This window comes from Propithecus coquereli, unplaced genomic scaffold, assembly GCF_000956105.1.
Source record: "Propithecus coquereli isolate 6110/MARCELLA unplaced genomic scaffold, Pcoq_1.0 Scaffold129, whole genome shotgun sequence".
Classification (NCBI taxonomy): Eukaryota; Metazoa; Chordata; class Mammalia; order Primates; family Indriidae; genus Propithecus; species Propithecus coquereli.
This window is the reverse complement of record NW_012137080.1, coordinates 2914485-2927297: the sequence shown is the minus strand read 5'-3', so window position 1 is coordinate 2927297 and position 12813 is coordinate 2914485. Positions and strand designations below refer to the sequence as shown.

Below are 12813 nucleotides of genomic sequence, written 5' to 3'. Positions count from 1 at the left end.
CCTTCCTTTGCTCAGTTCGGCCGGTTCTCCCGGGAAGCTATTAATAGCATTACGTCAGCCCGGGACTGGTCCCCCGGAGTAAACGAGCGAGCCGCCAGCGCGTGCTATAAAAGGGGTGATGCAACGCGCTCCGAGCCACAGTCGCACTCAGCCGGGCGCGCACTGCACAGCGCTCTCCCCGAGCGGACCCGCCAGCCCGCGCGCCGACCGAGCGTCCTCGGTGCTCGCCCGCCGGCCGGACAGACAGACAGCCCGACCCCGTCCCGACCCTGCCCGTCCTCCGGACCCTGGCCGCCCCGAGCGGAGACTGGAGGTGAGCGCTGGAAGCCGAGTGAGCGAGCGCGACGGGGGCGGCTCGCTTCGCTTCCCTTTACGCCCCTCTGCCTACCTGTCCCCCAACCCCTGCTCCAAATCCGACCCGCGCCCCCAGCCTCCGGCTTCGCGGGAACTCTGGCTGAACTTCGTCCAGCCGCCGCTGCCCCTCGGCGCTTCGGAAAGTTTCCCGCGAAGTGAAAGAACTAACTTTCTCTTTTGACTCGGGGCGCGAAAGGCTCCTGGTGTCGGAGGCGGCCGGGCGTCCACTCCGCGACCGACCTCGGAGCGCCGCTTCTCCCCGCCGTCGGCCCGCACTGGCCCGCGGGGCGGGCGCGAGGCGGGTGGGCGGTGGTGCGCGCGGGCGTCCGACGCTATCCGGCTCGCTGTCCTGCCCCAGCCCTCCCGGCGATCCGCGCCGCCGCTCCCCAGCGGAGCCTTCCCGAGATCCGCAGAGGGGCGCTGAGGCCGGGGCTCGCGGAAGCGCTGTCCCGGGCGCGGAGCGCAATGAATGGGGACCCGCGGACGCACGGGCGGGCGCTGCCGCTGGGGGTCGCCCTGCGCAGCCCGGAGCGCTCGGCCGCTGAACCGCGTAGGGCGGCCAGAGCGAAAGTTGGTTGGGCTAAGTTTGGAAGTGGCGAGCGCCGGTGTCGCGCTGTCCCGGGCGGAGGGCGGAGAGGACTCCCGGCACAAGCTGGTGTCGGGCTCCTGGGTGCGGACTCCCACACGCTTTTCTCGCGTACCTGTCGACTCTCTGTCGCTTTTCCGTTGGGGGTTTGCGGATTTCTCTGCTTTGCCGCCATGGAGACCCTCCGTGGGGGAAGCGAGGATGCAGAACCAGTTGAACAGATATTTGAGAGAATGGTTTTGTGGTCCAGTGCCAGCACTCTGAGACCTTATACTGCACTTGGTGTCCTGAAGCCTTAGTATCCCCAGCTGGGAAATATGGACACAGGTCCTTTCTGGCTGAAGATTTTCAGATTTTAGAGGGGTGGAATTGAAAGAAAAGGGACCAGGGAGGAGAACTGAAGGAGGTGTGTCTCCATCTAATGTCACTGACCAGTCTCCCAGACAATGGGGCAAAGGGGACTTCTCCATGGAGCATCTCATCCCTCCCCGACTTTCTTTCCATTGGATTGGTTCTCCTACTTCCTTTCCTCCTGACCATTTTCTTTTTCCTAATTTCATGGCATAGGTCTCATCTGCTTTCTTACAGATAAAAAAGTTACTAAATTCTTGATGGATCCAGAAAAAAATTGAGAGTTAGAAAATCTGGATGTTCCCCCCAATGTATCCCTTTCCGTGTGGGTGACAGTCACATTTTCTGTTTGCAGTTTCTGTCTCCCCAACTTGAAATGAAGGCGAAATTGGCATTACCCTCCCCCTTGTTTTGCGTTTAGCATTTGTTGTAGAATAATAATGCTACAACATATAGGCTCTTGCTCTGAGGTTATTCTAGACAAAGACGGGGCAGCTTGGGGCTTGCGGTTGTCACTGTCTGGATAGTTTGCAGTGTCCCAGGCCCACAGGGCGGATAAGATACAGCACCCAGCACCTGTGGCAGCTCCGGGAGCCTTCAAACCTCTCCTGTTATAACCCCAGCCTTCCCTCTCTTTCTCCCCCTCTTTGCTCTTTGGCCATTATAATCTAATTCCTTTCTCTCCATGGCCCCTTTCTTCTGTAACCCCTCACCATCTTAGTCCTGTGAAAGTCTCCTCTGTGGTCAGTACCAGGTGCCAGGACTGCTGACCCTTCCTGGCTGGTGGCTGTGTTCTCCATTGCCACGCTGGTTGGTGACTTGAAGCATGGATCCCTATTAGTGATGGAGTAAAATGAGCAGTGGGTGGGTGGTCAGTAGCTTGGCATGGGCTGGGTCATTCACCATCTTTATGACCTTGGACAAGTTACTTTACCTCTCTGGACCTTTAATTACTCAATTATAATATAAGGATATGCCCTAGATGGCTGTAACATTGGCTGTTCTATGATTCCCATTCAATAGACTCCATGATTCCTTCCCTTTTAAAATGAGCTGGGCATGGAATAGGGTCAGGCTCCCAAGTGTTACCCGGGCCGGGGGGAGGGCAGGAAGGAGGACATAGCCAGGACACCACAGAAACTTTTCAAGGAAGGAATGGTTTCATGTGTAGAATTGGTTCTCTGTCAAGTATGTAACACTAGTGGAGAAAGGCTGGTGTCAGCAAATAGTGGGGTGGAATTTACCTGGTGTGTCAGGAAGCTAGGGGTCAATCCAAGTGCAGAAGAGGCTCTGACCTGAATTTCTCGAGGGTTCCAGTTAATTCCTGACTAATAGGGTTTAACGGGATTGATGACAGAATGAGTTTCCCCTGAAACAGGTAAAATGGAGTCACAGCAGTGCTGGCTACCCAGCGTGTGTGTCAGTCTCATGTGTTCTCCCCGACAGCCCTTTGAGAGAATCGGGGCAGGCAGTCTTGATCTCATTTTACAAAAAAGGAAACTGAGGCCCAGAAAGCCCACTTGGCTTGTTGGTGCTCAGCTTGTGAGTGATACTGACAGGCCTGGAAACATCGTCTTTGGCCCTGTGGCCCCGCCTTGCACGTATAATCTCCTCAAGCAGGCTGGGAGACAGACCAACATATGAAGAGTTAGCGAAAAGCCAATACTGACTTCCCAGTACCATGAGATGGTTCGTGAGCAGTGCTTAGTGGAAAGAGATGAAAATTAAAAGTGAAAATTCAATGTAGTTGTAGGTACCAGGAAATAAATCTGGGAGCTGAATTTCCAGCTAAAGAAATACATGAGTAAAGTTTCACTTTCTTGAAAATGATGAAACCACCAACGATATGACATGATTTCTGATTGGAAATAATGAAGCAGAAGCAAAGTGCAAGTTCTTTGTAGCAGGCGTGAACAAATTTATGACCAATGTAGAAAGTCAACTCAGATCATCTGAGACCCCCCCCAAAAATATTTTTTTCTTCAGTGAAGGAGTTGTTAGAGGGTCTCAACTTTCTGAAAAATTGTCTGAAGATTTAACTTCATTTTCTTGTGGGGACACAGCCTGAGTGGAGGCTGAATCATATCTTAAGAGACTGAGTAAGGGAATAACTAGAAAGTATCCGAAGAGGCTAAGCTCTAGCCTACTGCAGAGAAAGCCCGAATCTCTGCAGATACATCTGCTTTACCTACTGAAAGGCTTTTCACATTTTTACAACCCATTTCTGTCCCCAAGCAAGCCCACCCAATGCTTTTCATAAAAACATTCCATACCACTGACAGTCTTTGTTGCCTTCCTCAGGACTGCTGACTTTACACTTGCGGGTGCTGGGGGTGGATCCCAAACAGCAGACCTCAAGCCCTGAGAGCTCATTAATAAACTTAGTTGGGTGGCAAAGTGGAACTATATTCAACTGTGGAGGAATTCAAACTACCCATGTAGAAGGGAGACATCCTGTCCTCCAAACAAAGGCCAGCCCAGTGGTAGCTCTGAATTCCATCCCTGAATTATTGGGTTTTTAATAAAGTTGAAAAGGGAGGGGAAACATGAATGCATGGGAGAATCTTAAACCTCTGGCTTTAGAAGGCTAGTTTCTCAGAGTTGATTACCAGACAGAGAGAAGTATCCTCCCAGCATCCTAAGATCATAGGATTAAACTGAGAGAAGAACTTCAGTCCTGCTCATGACACAAGGCTCTGGGAAGAGAATTAACGTACATTTCCTGGGTTTCTTTGACTAGTCCAGGGTGGCATTCGTTGGCCTGGAATTCTTGCCTCCATCCATGTATCTGAGATCTCCAGGGGGATTTAGAGGTCAGGGTGTACTATTCAGAAGCATTTGAGATCAAAGAGGGTGACCAGCCACCCTCCCACCTGGACCCCACAGAGCCTCTGTCAGAGAGCCAGGCCTGGGCTGGAGTGGTCCCTGGGAGGCCCGGTAATAGTGTAGCTCCTGATTGAAGAATGTTTTCCAGACATATTCATGTATTGTTTCTTCAATTCCTCACATGACTGTAAGGGAAAATAGGGCGATTGTTATTAACACTCTTTAACAGAGGAGAAAAGGCCACTGGGAGGTATAGCGATGACACATAACAGAGTAAGTGGGCTTCAGATCTTCATCTTCGGACCCCAGTCTGGGAATTTGGTGGATAAAGACCCACTTAAACCGACTCCCAAAATGCAGGCGGCGGCTTCAGCACGCACCCCGGTATATGACGATTACACTGCATTAAATGGAGCTCGGGTTTTCCCCACATGACTTTGTTCAGTCTCCCCTCCATCTCTTCAGTTCCAGCCCCCACCTACCCCAGTGCCTGCACCGCTCCAAAAAAAATTGCTCTATTTTTTTGTTTGTTTTTGCAATGTAGAATAACATTTGCTCATTTTCACAATGTATAAATTAAGGGCATGGGTTCTGGAGCCAAACTAACCTAATTCCAAATCCTGACGCTGCCCTGTGTTAATTCTATGACTTTGGGCAAATTACTTAGCTTGTCTAAATATCAGTTACCTCATCTATAAAATGGGGCTAGGACCTAACTCACTGGGTTCTCGTGAGGATTAAACGATACAGTGCACATGAGGTTTCTGGGATGCAGGAGGCGCTCCTCACCTGTCAGGGGACTAGCCAGAGGGTTTCTTGTCACAGGTCCCCTGTGGACGCTCCAGTGGGCTGCCTGCCCAGACACGTCCCCACACACACTGCCCCTTGAGCAAGTACACGGCAGGTAGAACTCATAGGGGACTATTCCAAATCGGAGCCATGGAACGGTTACTATTTCTACGCTTTCTTTTCCTTTTGTCATCTCTTTTGGCTCACTGAGCTATAGAATGATAGAGATGAGACCTTGGACCTCAGAGGCCATTTGATTCGACCACCTGTCTTCATTTCATTTATTCAGTTGGGCAGTGTCCAGCCGGTCAGCAGGTGCTGGGCCGGGCTCTGGGATAAAGTGTCGGTAGAGACGCAGTCCCTCCACCGGGGGAGCTCTCAGCCATCTGCCAGATGCAGAGTGAGTCTCAGAGCGCCAGAGCAACTGGCCCCAGTCACTGCTCTTTAGTGCCAGAGCCAGGCCAAGGCCCCCGGTCCAAGCCTCTCCTTACACCACAGGTCTGAATACCCTCAGAGCGCCTGAGTGTTAGCTCCTCACTTTGCTCTACTCTAAGGTCTTTTGCTTTGCCAACCTAAACCTTAAGAATCCCCACCCCTCATCCCCTGCCAAGGACTGGGGCGAAGAAACACACCCGGCTACTGTTACCTTCCTCTTTCCCATTACTCGGATCCAGCTTGTGGGGTGAGAAGCTTCAGCCATGTTTTGGCTACATTCAAGGGTCCCCCGTTCCTTGCTTTTACTTCCACTCGCTGATAGATTCAACTTGATTTCAGGTACCTTCCGAGTTTCTTTTTGAAAAAGAGACTGAAAGTGAGGTTACGGAATGGTCTCACTGATTTTTAAAAACTGCTCTTCCTCTTTCAGAACTGTGTGAGGCGACATTTGCACATATGCACACCAGCCAAAACTAATAGCTCTTGCGAGTTCAGAATAGCCCGAGACATCAACTCTTGTAACCTTCAATTCGGCATTTTGTCCACGTCACTGAGCTGTGTGTTTTAAGAACCTGTTTTACTCAGGATGAGGATGGCATGAAATGAGAACAGAACAGAAGCCTTATGAACAGAGGGCTTATGGGACTTTCCTCTGAGGGGGAGGTTCTGGTGGCGGGGGTTGTGGGGTGGGAGGACACTTGACCCCATGCCCCAGGACCCCTGAAGCAGTTTGGGTTTCAATGTGTCTTTCAGCAAAATGATGCTTCAACACCCAGGCCAGGTCTCTGCCTCGGAAGTCAGTGCTTCTGCCATCGTCCCCTGCCTGTCCCCTCCTGGGTCGCTGGTGTTTGAGGATTTTGCTAACCTGACACCCTTTGTCAAGGAAGAGCTGAGGTTTGCCATCCAGAACAAGCACCTCTGCCACCGGATGTCCTCTGCGCTGGAGTCGGTCACTGTCAGCGACAGACCCCTCGGGATGTCAGTCACGAAAGCTGAGGTGGGTGTTCATTCTTTCATTTCAGCACCTGTGTGTCACACAGCCACCACGAGTCAGGCATGTTTTAGGCAGGGGGCTGTAGTTGGGGGTAACATGAACAAAACCACTGCCCTCGGGAGCTGAGCTTCTCCTGGGAGGAGACGATCAGTACGCACGTGAGAGAGGCGTGCAAAGGAGAAGACTAAAGCAGGGAGGGGACAGGCAGCATGGGACGCATGAGCTGCTGTTTTCAGTTAGGAGGTTGGGGAGGGCTTCACTGATAGTGACCTTTGAGCAGAGACTTGAAGGAGGAGAGAGACAGAGCCATGTGGGTATCTGGCAAAAGAGATTAAGGGCACCGAGGTGGGAGTTTGGTTGGTGCAGGGTGGGCTGTGGTGGGGCAGAGCGTGGAGGTGGGAGTGAAATAGGGGCATGTTGTACACACTGTCGCATAGCTATGGCCACATGCACAGAGTGAGATGGGGAGCCACAGGAGGGTTTCTGAGCAGAGGAGCAGCGTGGTCCCACTTATATTTTTAAATGGTCACGCTGGGCATCATGCTGAGAATGGGCAGTAGGAGCAAGATGGAGGCAGAGCATACAGAAGCCGGCCTGGGGTGGCAAGCCATGTGAGTGCAGGAGGGCCTGGTCACGGTGGGCTTCTGGATCTGACTTGAAGGCAGAGCTGATTTACTGATAGATTGATTGGCTGTGGGGTATGAGAGCGAGGACTCGAGGGTGACCCCCAGTTTCTGGCCTGCATAGTTGTAAGAATGGCGTGTCCTTTGCTGCGTTATTGGGGCTACAGGAGGTTGGGTGAGGGCCAGAGCAGGAATTCTGTCCTTTTCTGCACCCCGTGGAGATGACGAGTTAAATACGTGGGTCTGGGGTTCAGGGGAAGGTCTGGCCGGAGATAGAGAGCTGGAATTCATCAGCATATAGATGGCATTTAAAGCCGTGAGTCAGAATGGGGTCGCCTTCTGTGCCGAGCTGTTCTGAAGCAGCACAGAGGGTGGTGGTCATTTTCATCACTACCAGGTCCCAAGCGCCCAGAGGGTGGAACAGGGACCGGGCAGCCAGCCCCACCTTCCTCTGTAGCAGTGCCCACAGCCTCGGTAGCAGGTGTTCCTCCAGATTCACTTCTGTCTCAAACACTTGCACTGTCCACGCTCGGCAACCTCGCATAAGGCACCCGGACTAACAAACATGGCGAGAGGTCTAGGAGGTGGTCGCTGGTGATGCTTTGGTGGCTCAAGGATGTCAGAGCCAAGGTTCTGTCGTTTTGTTGGCCTTTCCCTCAACGTTGTAAAATAGGAGTGTTTTAAGCTTACTTAACTGGCATGATTGCAGCCTTTGGGCAAGGAGGACATGGAACTGGCCCAAAAAACTGAATTTAAAAGGAGTTTGGTTAAGAATCTTTATGATTCTATAATGATTCCTTCTTAGGATTGATCTGAGAGTCAAATGAGATGACATTTATTAAGGGTCTAGCAGAGGGCCTAGCCCTAGCTGATAGTTAGCATTCAATGAATGGTAGCTGGAACTATTGCTACTTAAGATGCTGTATTCACAAGGCATCATCGGGCATGAGCTATGCCCCCAGTTAACCTCAGGGGAGGCCCCAGAGGGAGGCTGCATTCCCCACAAAATGGTTATGGGTGCCCAGTCCAATACTTAACAGGGTAGAGTAGACCTTGGGATACTTGGGGAGATTTTTTTTCCTAATTTAGTATCTTAAGATAACAGGAAGCAATGGAAATAGTAGGATTCCCATAGAAAGAAGGAAAGCATTTTGGAAGGATATTTGGAGGGTTCTCCAGAGGAAGAAACAGGCAGCCTGGTTCATGGAAACGCTCCTGAAATCCCAATTCATCTGTTCTGATTCTGGCTTCAACCAAGTGACCTTCTGACCTTAGGTCAGTTCAACAAGCAGATTTACGTGCTGAGAAGAGAACGCACCAAAACCTAGTTGAATATTCTGATCCCCTTGGCTGCCATACATACCACCTTAAAATAAGACACCAAGCCTCTGAAAGCCATGGACTTTCCATGTGTCCAGGCAGCGTGAGCCTGTTTTCCAGATCCCCGTCACCTCCACGAAGGTGACGTAGGAGAACAAGGCAGATATGGCAAGGAGATGACGCAGGAGGAGAAGGGAAAGGCCTGGGTTTACATCCGGGTTTTGTAGCGGTGACTGTGGCATCCCAGGAACTCTGTGGTTTGAGGTGTGGCTCCCACACACTTCTCTCTGTCCAGAGCAAGGACAGGGACATGACGGGGTCTGTCACTGGCAGCCTATGCCGTCACCCACTCAGCCCACTGTGAGTGCTTCATCCCAGTTGGACCCAGACTCTAAGCCATATCCAATGGCTGGATGTCACTAATTTCCCATCGGTCCTTAGACGAAGTCCAGATCTGAGTGAACTTCCATGGAGGACCAGATCTCAAAGCAGGACAGGGTTTTATTCTCTGGGGATCCCCAGGGCTGGCTCAGGGGTGAGGCACAGGGGAGATCTGTATTTATTTGTTGGTTCTAGTTTGCCACCTGCAGGTGGCACCCAAGCCATGGGCTGATTAGTGCCACTTTGGACAGGAATGGGCTCAGGTACCTCTTTTCCAGGAGCTCCATGGGCTTCTTCCAAATTCAGGAAGGTGATGCTGTCATGCCCCAGGTGAAGATAGAGATGAATGGGGTTGTCCTTGGGTCTTGAACCAAAGAAGAGGCAGAGAGAAGGTGGCGAGGTGATGATCCTGAGGTCATTTCTCGTTCTAGGGAAAAGGATATATTTACCAAGCAGAATCTGTTTCCAGTTCGAAATGATTACAGTCAGTAACAATAGTTATCAATTTGAATATCATAGTCATTTCAAAATCCAAATGAGTTTTTAAAGTAGGCTAAAATTGAGGCCAGATGTGGTAGTTCACAGTGTAATAACAGCACTTTGGGAGGCCAAGGTTAGAGGACCACTTGAGCTTAGAAGTTTGAGACCACCCTGGGCAACATAGTGAGACCCCCTTCTTTTAAAAAAAAAAGTAGGCTAAATTTAAGTTTACTAATATTGCCAATATAATTTTAAGTAAAAATTCTTTGATTTCTTTGTTCATTCTCAAGTGTGCGTGTGCATGTGTGTGTGTGTGTGCATGTGTATGTGTGTGTGTAGGAGTTTGATGCAAAAGTCTAGGGCTTTATTTTCTCCGGGTCCTCCAGCATTAGATCTGCCAGTTTTCGTTGGCAGCAAAAGGCCGTGTGTTGAGGTGGGTGGCATTTCTTGCCTCCCATTAAACGTGCACCTTTTGGATTTTTATAGGTAGCCCCTGAAGAAGACGAAAGGAAAAAGAGGCGACGAGAAAGAAATAAGATTGCAGCCGCCAAGTGCCGGAACAAGAAGAAGGAGAAGACGGAGTGCCTGCAGAAAGTGAGTGCCTTCTAGCCGTCCCCTGCCCCTGGCTCATGCCTGTCTGCCACCAGCCTCATGCCCGCTACCTGGTCGTGTGTTCACAAGAAGGGCCTCGTAGCTGGTAGCAGAAATGCCAGTTGCAGAATGAGGAGGTAACAAAGCTGTTAGCACAGTGGACGTGACTCTGGACGAGAAGCAGGTGTGTGAACACGTCTGCTGCCCAACTCACAGCAGCCTCTGCCGGTCCATACGTGTCCAGCAGCTTCCAGGCTGTGGGACCCACCAGCACGGAAGCTGCACTTGCCCACTTGCCCGAGCAAAGGAAGCTGCCAGCTCTCCTTTGGCTCACTGTGAAAAGCCTTTAGTTAATCTCTTCAAACAAGCTATTTCCTTAATCCGCAAGCAGTGGTTACACTTTCTTTGCATTCCTGCCTAGTTCTTAACTCTGCAGCCCTTCTCCCTGGCTCATCTAACAATCTGAGCTCCTGGCTGCGTTCAGCCGGCCCCTTCTGAGAAACAAGACAGGGAACAGCATTTGTGGGCAGGCGGCGTGGGCCATGGTGCCTGGCAGTCTTCCCAGTGGGTGTGTCCCTCCCCCAAGTGTGGACAGGTCCCTCCCCCACGTTCCACAGGTGCCCAAGGGCTCTGTTGATTGCTTCAGGAGGGTCAGTGAAAATTAGGAAATTTTGTGTGTTGCCAAGTATTAACCCATTTTTTTCTGGGGAGATGAGCTTCTCCGTGAGATCAATGACTCACAAAAGACTAAGCACCATGAGTCGGAATTTCTCCCCCAACCCCCAAGGCTCTTTCGGGTCTAGAAGACCTGCCTGTGGGCTTTTGGACTCATGCAAAGGAGGTCTCTGAACTGTTGGTTCGTCTGCAGCTTCAGGATGAGTAGACTCACAGCCTACCTCTGTGGCATCTCCAGAGCTCCTCTGAAGAAGCCCCCATGTTCAAAGGCTTCTCCAGGGTCTGCATTCCCCCCACTAGTGCTGCTCTCCCATCTCCCTCAGCAAGGGTGCCCGCCACCGTCCAGGCAGCACCCCAGGCCTCCCCCTCCCCACTGGCCCTGGGCTCCATTCCTAATGCCTCTGTCGCTTATCCCCCAGGAGTCAGAGAAGCTGGAGAGCGTGAATGCCGAACTGAAGGCCCAAATTGAGGAGCTCAAGAACGAGAAGCAGCATTTGATATACATGCTCAACCTTCATCGGCCCACGTGTATTGTCCGGGCTCAGAATGGGCGGACTCCGGAAGACGAGAGAAACCTCTTTATCCAACAGATAAAAGAAGGAACATTACAGAGCTAAGTGGCCACAGTGTGGGGGCAACTGGGGAGTCCTCACTGAATCCTCCTATTACACCGAAAACCCTGAAGCCATTGGAGAGCTGACTTCCTGTGCACCTCTAGAATCCCAGCAGCAGAGAACCATCGAGGTGGGAGGGCCCGCGGTGACTCAGTGGGCCTTTCTGTTCTGCCCCAGAGTGGATCTTGGATCAGGGCAAGTGCACCTTTGCCTCAACTCCAGGACTTAGGCCTTAAAACACTGGCTGTTCTTAGATGTTCCAGATGGCCCCTGGCTAGGGTCCTGCCCACCTTTCATCTGGATTCTGTAAAACCCAGGATGCCCACCGCTGGGATTCATGCAGAAGTGTCTGAATCTTGGGTAGGTGGGGTGGGGCCACCACCTCCACTGAGGCTGCCATCGTCACCCGTAGGGGACGTGGAGTGAGAACGGCATTTAGCGAAGTTGTGCAATGGCCAGGGTTGTGCTTTCTAGCAAATATGCTGTTATTGTCCAGGAATTACTGTGTGCAAGGCATTCATTTCAAAACTAGGCATCGTGCTCTTTTGATGTTTGTTTGGCACAACACTGGTGTGACTTTTACGTGATTTTCCTCAGATCTGGTTTCTGAGAGCTTGCGGGGGGGCTGTCACCATGTGCAGTGTCTCACAAAATGTTCAAGTGGCCGGAAGAGCTTGTCAGCCCCTGGAGAACAGAATTCTCCTGGTGTTAATACAAAATCCGTGGGCATGACAGCAGTTCCTCTGTTGCGGACTCAGTTCCAATGTCGCAGGAAGAAAGCAGAAAGAAAGTCCAACTGCCAAAGGGTTAGGACTCTCCACTCAGTGACTTAGGTCAGGAGTTATTTCTAGGCTGGAAGAGCCAAAGAATATTCCATTTTCCTTTCCCGGTGGTAGAAAACCACAGTCGGTGGAGACATGTTTAAGGCCAGCTGATGCCCAGGCTTTAGCATTATTGGGTGTCAGTGGCATTGTTTTTGTCATGTAGCTGTTTTAAGAGAAATACGGCCCAGGGCATTTGCACCTGTGAGAAGTCACTCACACTGGCCACAAAAACTGGCTACTGTCTTGTTAAAATTCTGATGTTTCTGTGAAATCCTCAGAGTGTTTAATCCTACTCGATAGTATCATTACAATTTTCTGGAAGAGAAAATATTATTTATCCTAGTATTCCTAACCTGTCAATATAATAAATATTGGAACCAAGACGTGGCAAACATGTGTTGTGCTGGTTTCTGTTCTTTTAAATCTGTTGGTTGCTGAGATCCAGTCAACATTCCCTGCCCCTCCCCTCTCCATTATGGGAGGTGTTTAGCTTAAAAATTCTCCAGGTGTCACCCTTTGTTCTTCGGGACACCACTAGGTGGGATAGTTGACTTTCAGTCCTATTCCTCAGTCTCTGGTACCTGATACTCAATTTCTCATTACCAATCCCTGAAACGCGGCACCAGACACATCCTTTAGATCAACCGTTTGGTGTTAAGATAGAATTTTGATATAAAATCTGAATTGCAAAACACCTTAACTATCATTTTCTCTGAAGGTACAAACACCTAAAGCATCCACCTGTTGCTCAACTTTGACACCTAATGTTCTGCCACAGAACTCCTCTTAAAGAATTATTCACTTGAATTGCATTTGTTACGTTCAGATGTGTGTCTCATTGTTGCAAAGATATATCAGAAAAGAAGGGGAAGGGGGATGGGAGAAAGAAAGAGAATAATTTTAGACTGGATGGGTGTGGTCATTCAAAGAAAGGTATTTCACCTAATTTCCTGGAATTTCCAGAGCATAG

At 50.6% G+C, this 12813-nt stretch overlaps 1 protein-coding gene across 1 annotated transcript; it reads left to right on the top strand.

The window, feature by feature from the left end:
* The first annotated feature begins 9 nt into the window (after positions 1-9).
* ATF3 (activating transcription factor 3) lies at positions 10-12237 on the top strand. The gene is made up of 4 exons (XM_012638369.1): positions 10-313; positions 6095-6338; positions 9626-9733; positions 10825-12237. Exons 2-4 carry the CDS (start codon positions 6099-6101, stop codon positions 11020-11022), a joined length of 546 nt encoding a protein of 181 aa, XP_012493823.1. The 5' UTR covers positions 10-313; positions 6095-6098; the 3' UTR covers positions 11023-12237.
* Positions 12238-12813: the final 576 nt, after the last annotated feature.